We start from the raw sequence: 7059 nt of genomic DNA, 5'->3' as shown, positions 1-7059 counted from the left end.
ATTATCAACTTAGTGGACCACGCAATTTTGCTATCGGATGAACAGTTTCACAACTCCAACATGTCACTTGTTAAGGAGATCCTCACTAACAATGGCTTTCCAACACAGTTAATAGACAACCAGGTAAAAAAACGGCTCAACCAAATAAGACACGGAATCAAGCTACCGAAAGACAAAGAAATTAAGAAAGACGCAAAATTATATATGACACTACCATACATTAAAGGTTCAAGTGAGAACATCGCCCACAAACTAAAAAAGTGTGGCCTCAATACTGTCTATACAATCCCTAAGAAACTTAACACTACCATAACGAAGGGAAAAGACAGATTAGCCGACGAAAAAAGAACTGATATAGTTTATAGGATCCTTTGTGAGAACTGTAACGCGAGCTACATAGGACAAACCAAACGACATTTGGCAACTCGTATAAAAGAACATTTCAATGACATAAAAAAAGACGTAGATAATCACTCTGTGGTAACTAAACATCGCACGAATCATGGCCATGATTTTCATTGGCAATCTCCTAAAATCTTACACAGTGAGAAACATGGGAGAAAAAGAGAGATCGCTGAAATGTTCTATATTAAAAAATTCGACGATACGATTAATTTACAGAAAGACACCGATAACCTTAACCCGATTTACGACAAGAAAATCAACGCTGTTTAGCCTCTGTATTTTATTTTCATGACTCTTAATGTATTTATGAACCTGTACGCAAGTCACTCCACGGTCAGTCGTTGTTTAGCTTCCACAACGAGAAGACATGCGATCCTAGTCTTGTCAAACGCTTACCATTACACTACGAGATTAACTGTAAGTTTAAAACAATTTTCAAACTCCGCAAATACTAATTTAAGCAATTATGATTAGAGATCTGATGGCGTTCCAAACAAAATATTCTGCTTGAAAAGGGCCAAAACCCATGGCCGAAACGTTGTACGTTTAATCAATAAATTTGCCGGATTGGTCGACGTCAGCATTATTTCCTTTAATTACCACTGGCGACTTATCATAATATCAATACATTTTTTGCAAAAGTATATATTCTCTACAAAAATATCTTCTCTACAAAACTATCTTCTTTACAAAAGTAATGATATCAACAAATTGCGCCGAATATAACAACGGATATTTATACAAACTAGTTGCTTTAGTATTAGTTTTTGATTAAAAAATGTGTTTTGTTACTAAATTATATTTTTCTGGTTCTTATTACATAAAAATAACAGGACTGTATGAAGATAGTATTCAGAATTACTCTTGAATTTAAGCGTCAGAATCTGGTTCTCTCAGCAAATCTCGTAGATAACTTTTGGCTTTTTTAAACGTAGATTAACTGCATGAAAAATATCAATACGCTGAAAAGAACGAATGAGCAGAATGCTCCAAAATATTCAGGAATTGCGAAATAAAGGAATAACAAATTCGGCTGTTCCGCGTGCTAGAAGCACCCTCGAAGATTCATAAAATGAATTGGCGTGGATGTGCTAATAGCACCACTTATTAATCTGTATTAATGTGCTGAAAGCACCTTACGAAAGCAGAATATAAAGAACGAGGTTTGCTGATAGCAACAAATATGCAACTTAATGCATTAAGCAACTGAATGCTGATTAAAGAACTTAGCTCGTAGCTGCGAGAGAAGCCTCTTTCCTCCCTTTCACACCCGCTCGCTGGTCCCGTCTTTACAAGGCACTTTGTTTCTTTGCTTGCCACATACGTTCTACGTAATTCGATGATTGTACTTCAGATATAATCAGTAATTCAAAGTTCCAACTTCAATATCCATAACCAGAATCAGTCAAACTCAAATTCTATGCAGAAAAGCCACTCACGAAGTTAATAACATCTGTGAATAACTCAAGAAGGAAAGCAGGACAGTTAAATCAATAAAAAACAGTCGAGCTTCGCTCCATCACCAAGACGAGAAAACGACAGCGTCACAACATTCTCTCTCTTTCTCTCTCTCCTTCTCTCTCTTCTAACAAAATGTTATATTTCTTAAAAAATTAAACTAAAGATTTTATTGGAAAAAATAATGGAGTTAATAATAAAACACCGATGAAAAGAATAGCAACTATTTAGAAATTTAGAAACTCTGTATCTATTCAGGCGAATTAAGGCCTGTGTCCATGACGCTAGTACTTGGTCCAAGTTCTAATTCCGCGAAATATGTAGCAAATCAATATAGCTGTTCCACAAAAGCTGCAAGTTGATTGGCTACGCATTTCTCAAAACTAGAACTTGGACCAAGTACTAACGTCATGGACACAGGCCTTAATTCGCCTGAATAGATACAGAGTTTCTAAATAGTTGCTATTCTTTTCATCGGTGTTTTATTATTAACTCCATTATTTTTTCCAATAAAATCTTTAGTTTGATTTTTTAAGAAATATAACATTTTTTAATCAAAAACTAATACTAAAGTAACTAGTTTGTATAAATATCCGTTGTTATATTTGGCGCAATTTGTTGATATCATTACTTTTGTAGAGAAGATAGTTTTGTAGAGAAGATATTTTTGTAGAGAATATACTTTTGCAAAAAAGATAGAGCAACAAAATATATGTGGTTGAATTGGAGCTTATACTTGGTGCTTTTTTTATCTTTTTTTTAAAAAGGTAAGTTTTTTACGTGATATCACACCTTTTGTAGTGTGTAATATCTCATAATGTACTCTTTACTTGGCACAAAACTCGACATATTTAGAATAATATTATCACAACCCCGGTGGTCGAGCTGGCTAAGACGCCCGTCACGGATTGAGAGGTCCCAGGTTCGAATCCTGGCTGGGATAATATATTTCGCAATAAGAATTTTAATTCAATAGGGGAAAGGGTAAATTTATAATGCTAAGTATAGCATTAAAATTAAATTAAATAAATTTGAATAAATCGCTCTGCGATTTTTAGAACACGTGAATTCGCTGACGATAATGATACCACCTAGGCGAAATCTGTGTTATATGTTCGATAGTAACGGCGCGCAGTACAGGGTGAGATAATACGGTATACGAATCACATAGCAATATAATGGCCACCACCTTGCCAGGTCCTAAAAATATGGCGTTTAAGTTTCAATTTGATTTATATATCAGAAAAGGACCGAGAAAATATTAATTGTAATTTATTCAAGGTGCTAATACATGCACGTAGTCCTGGAAATACCATCTGTTAAGGCCCGTCTACATAGGACGCAATACGCAAAACGCAGGACGCAGACGCGCACGCAGGATGACGTTTCACTACACGCAACGTACACGCATTCGCAAATCAGCCATACGCGACTAGTTGAACCAACTTTATCTTTTGGTTCAACTAGTCGCGTATGGCTGATTTGCGAATGCGTGTACGTTGCGTGTAGTGAAACGTCATCCTGCGTGCGCGTCTGCGTCCTGCGTTTTGCGTATTGCGTCCTATGTAGCCTTTAGGAAACAGCGAGAACTTATTCAAGGTCCTAATACTTTGCGCGAGACGCTGCGTGAGATACGCGACAGCAGCGCCAATGCCACATTGCGGCAGAAAAGTGAAAAGGACGCTAGTCTGGTCGACAACGACGACGACCAGGACGACGACGAGGACGAGGACGACGACAAAGATGTTTCTTAATCCAAAATTTCACAAAACTGACTTTGCATTGCAATACCTCCACTCCTGGGGCACGTAGGAGGAAAGTAAAAACACTTTTATTATGCAAATCGTACCCAAGCTATCGATTAAGCGCAGTCTCAAGTTCGTCGGATCAGCCGTTGTTGAGATCCGTAAATCTGAGGGCCCGTCAACTCGTGTACTCGCGTAAACTTACACGGTCGGCGTCTGTCTCGCACACGTGTACTAGCTACGCTTACACTTGGCGCGAGACACTACCGTGTCTCGTGATAGTCTATTGCTCTATTATTCTTTAGGTGCCGATACTATCATTTTCTTCAACATAATGTAGGGTTTGTTTTTCAAGATAAACTGCTTTTGTAATTCAAGTCTATTGCCATAATGACACTTGTTTGTTAAATGAGCCTGTATCTCGTAAGTATGTGTATAATCTTTGAAACGTTTTCTTATCTAGTAGATGTCTAGTATAATAGAAAAACGCTCTGCATAAACATCTTGCTGCGGTTGAATTACATTTGATGCATATAACAAGTACATATCTGTTATTTCCTGGTTTGAAAACCTTATTATATCTAATGCACAACCATAAACGTATAATATATAGATTGCGCATTTTGGCTGCAGAAGTGTACAAACTTTAGAAAGAGACCACATACTTTGAACAGTAGCCCTCTCTCTGTCTATCAATATCTGGGGGGCAAAAATTCAATATGGCTACTGTGCTTGACAGAGTGGACAGAGTTGTACTGTTAGAGGTCCACGTCCCTCGGCTGCGGTCCCGTCGTCTCTGTCCGAACATCCGTCGCTTGCTGGAGCACGCTCGCAAGACCACTAATAACCGTCGTTGTCGTCGTCGTCGCAGTAACGATTATCCTTTGTAATGCTTATCCTTTAATCTCTATTATTATCCTACTCTTCTGTTACCTCTGCTACTTCAAGATAAAGATGAAGTTACTGTTCAACGCCAACTATCTCGTTTTAAAGTTTGTACAAGTTTTCAGCTAGGAATCGCGCAGTCTATTCTTACTATGTCTAAGTGCACAACACGAAAAGAGACTACAAACTACTTATATCAAAGCAATGAATGAGAATACCTCTAGATCAAATAAAGCAATGCGTAGCGTTTTATGCCGAACTGTGCACATCCCGTTCATAAGATCACATTTAACATATCCTTAATGAACATAATTTTCCTCTAAGAGGTAACTTCTAGTTTGTTCTTGATTCCTATAGATATTTACTACCGATCACTACTTCTTACCTGTATTATTTACCGAGGAAGCTGGATTCTCCAAAGATGGAATACTTAATTTACACAACACTCATTATTGGGCTGATAAAAACCTACATGCTATTGTACAATTAAGACACCGACTCAAATTTAGTATAACATTTGAATGGATCTGTTTTCCTTAAGGAGAAATTAACAAGTCAATCTTATATATCTTTTTTTAGTAATCAACTGAATGAACTATTGGAGGAAATCCAACTTGACATCATACGTCGCACATGGTTTATGCATAACGGTACACTACCACATATTAGCTAAATAACAAGAAAATACTGGAACAAATGATTTATTAACCAAAGAATAAGATACGGTCATCCAATTACTCCAATTAGTCTACTCATTCATCCAAATATGTATAAATACGTTAGATTTTTACCTCTGGGGACGTTTAAACTCAATTGTTTACTCAACCCCCCTTTTACCAATGTTTAACTTTTTGTCAACATATTAAAAAATTCCGTCAACGAATCATGCAACTACCTGTAATTTTTGAAAAAGTAAGGAATTCTGTGATACAACAACTATATGCTTGCATTTAAGTCGGAGGTGGCTATTCTAAGCATTTTCTCTAAAAGTAGGCAACTGAATCACAAACATGGCTGTAACTTTGAAACGGTATAAAATACATATGATATACGTTTATATGAATTTTATAAGTTGTCTTATATTCCTTATACGTCCTTCAAGTGTGTTCGACGCATTTTATTTTTGATACTTTTTGTGAAAAAGGTACTTTTCTACAATAGATATTTGCAAAAATGCATTAAAAATCTTTAAAATAAATTTTAGAAAGTTAGAAAGATTTTAGTAAAGTTGCAGGGATTAGAAAGGGACATGATAGTGACCTTGAGTCAAGACCTGGACTAATTCCAGCCAATTAAGGCAAGACCAGGACTGTACCAGTCATATAAACTCTTACCTGCTAGAGCATTCCAAGAAATGTACTTTTATCAACAGCTGATAGTTTGAAACATTGAATCTAATTATGCATAAATAATATATAATGGACAGATATTTGAACATTTATTAAGATCATAAGCTTTTTAGGCTAAAAACTAGATTTTGACTTGGTAATTCAATCTTAATCAGCTGCATTAGTCTTGGTTTTGCCTCAATTGGTTAGATCAGTCCCAATCTTGACTCAAGGTCACTATCAGATGTCTCCCTTTAAACTCTGCAACTTTTATATTCAACAATTTTCTCTGGAGTACTTACCTAAAGAATTTTCCCGGTTGATCATTCAAAGTGGATAATCCACTGTACTGCAACTTTCAAGCTTTATAACTTGGAAAGTACTTAATAAAAATTTAGTTATAGTATTTTGGAATGTTTTCGAGATAAGCTACAAGAATATGTAAAAATAACCAACATAGTATCGGATGTCCTACGTATATGCAATTTCCTACATGACGTGAAAAAATATCTTGTATGTGAAATGTACAGGGTGTGTCCTAATTCCCGGATGTCCCGTAAATGGTAGATAGACCGGGGCAAACTGAATAGAAAAGTCCTATAACATTTTGCAAAATTCGCAATAGTTACCGAGAAATTAATTTTAATGTCTGAGCGAATGAGAGCGTAGAAGACGGCAGGCCGGACTCGCGCCGAAAAAAAGTTGTCACGCAGCGAGCGGCGAGCTTGAGTATACATACACTCACCGCTTGCCCCTCGCTGCGCGTCGTTCGTCGCTTGACGCTCGGCTCTCGCCCCTTACCCCTCACCCCTTGTCTCGACGCTCTCATTCGCTCAGACATTAAAATTAATTTCTCGATAACTATTACGAATTTTGCAAAATGTTATAGGACTTTTCTATTCAGTTTGCCCCGGTCTATCTACCATCTACGGGACATCCGGGAATTAGGACACACCCTGTATATGTACATGTATACATCTCATATACATAATTTGGACATACATTACAGTACATAATACAATATGTATAGTATATTCACGAGTAGGGTATATAGGGGGATTCTAATCCGGGAGCTCCGAGGGGGGAGCGGGGAGGGGGTACTTCGTGGCGAGGGGGGAGCGGGGAGGGGATACTCCGCGGCGAGGAGACCACGGGAGGAGGGGTGCTCGTAGCTAGAGCTACTAGATAAAGGGGAGCTGACTCGTCCGCCATCTTGGAGCCCAAACGTTTGACTTTAA

At 37.4% G+C, this 7059-nt stretch overlaps 1 protein-coding gene across 2 annotated transcripts in view; it reads left to right on the top strand.

Annotated features, from left to right (window-relative positions):
* Positions 1-7059, top strand: part of LOC105557358 (potassium voltage-gated channel protein Shab-like) — a 21522-nt gene that overhangs the window by 5190 nt on the left and 9273 nt on the right. The window contains exon 2 of one of the 2 annotated variants that reach the window (XM_012004576.1): positions 5073-5556. The exons of the other annotated variant lie outside the window; for it this stretch is intronic. Coding sequence (XP_011859966.1) covers positions 5073-5075 — 3 coding nt within the window. The 3' untranslated portion in view covers positions 5076-5556. Of the gene's footprint in view, positions 1-5072; positions 5557-7059 lie in introns of those variants that run through there. 2 annotated transcript variants of the gene reach the window in all.

The sequence above is a fragment of the Vollenhovia emeryi genome, unplaced genomic scaffold (genome assembly GCF_000949405.1).
Source record: "Vollenhovia emeryi isolate VEMERY1.0 unplaced genomic scaffold, V.emery_V1.0 DF939510.1, whole genome shotgun sequence".
Taxonomy (NCBI): Eukaryota; Metazoa; Arthropoda; class Insecta; order Hymenoptera; family Formicidae; genus Vollenhovia; species Vollenhovia emeryi.
Note: the sequence above shows the minus strand (reverse complement) of the source record. Positions and strands in the feature narration are given on the sequence as shown.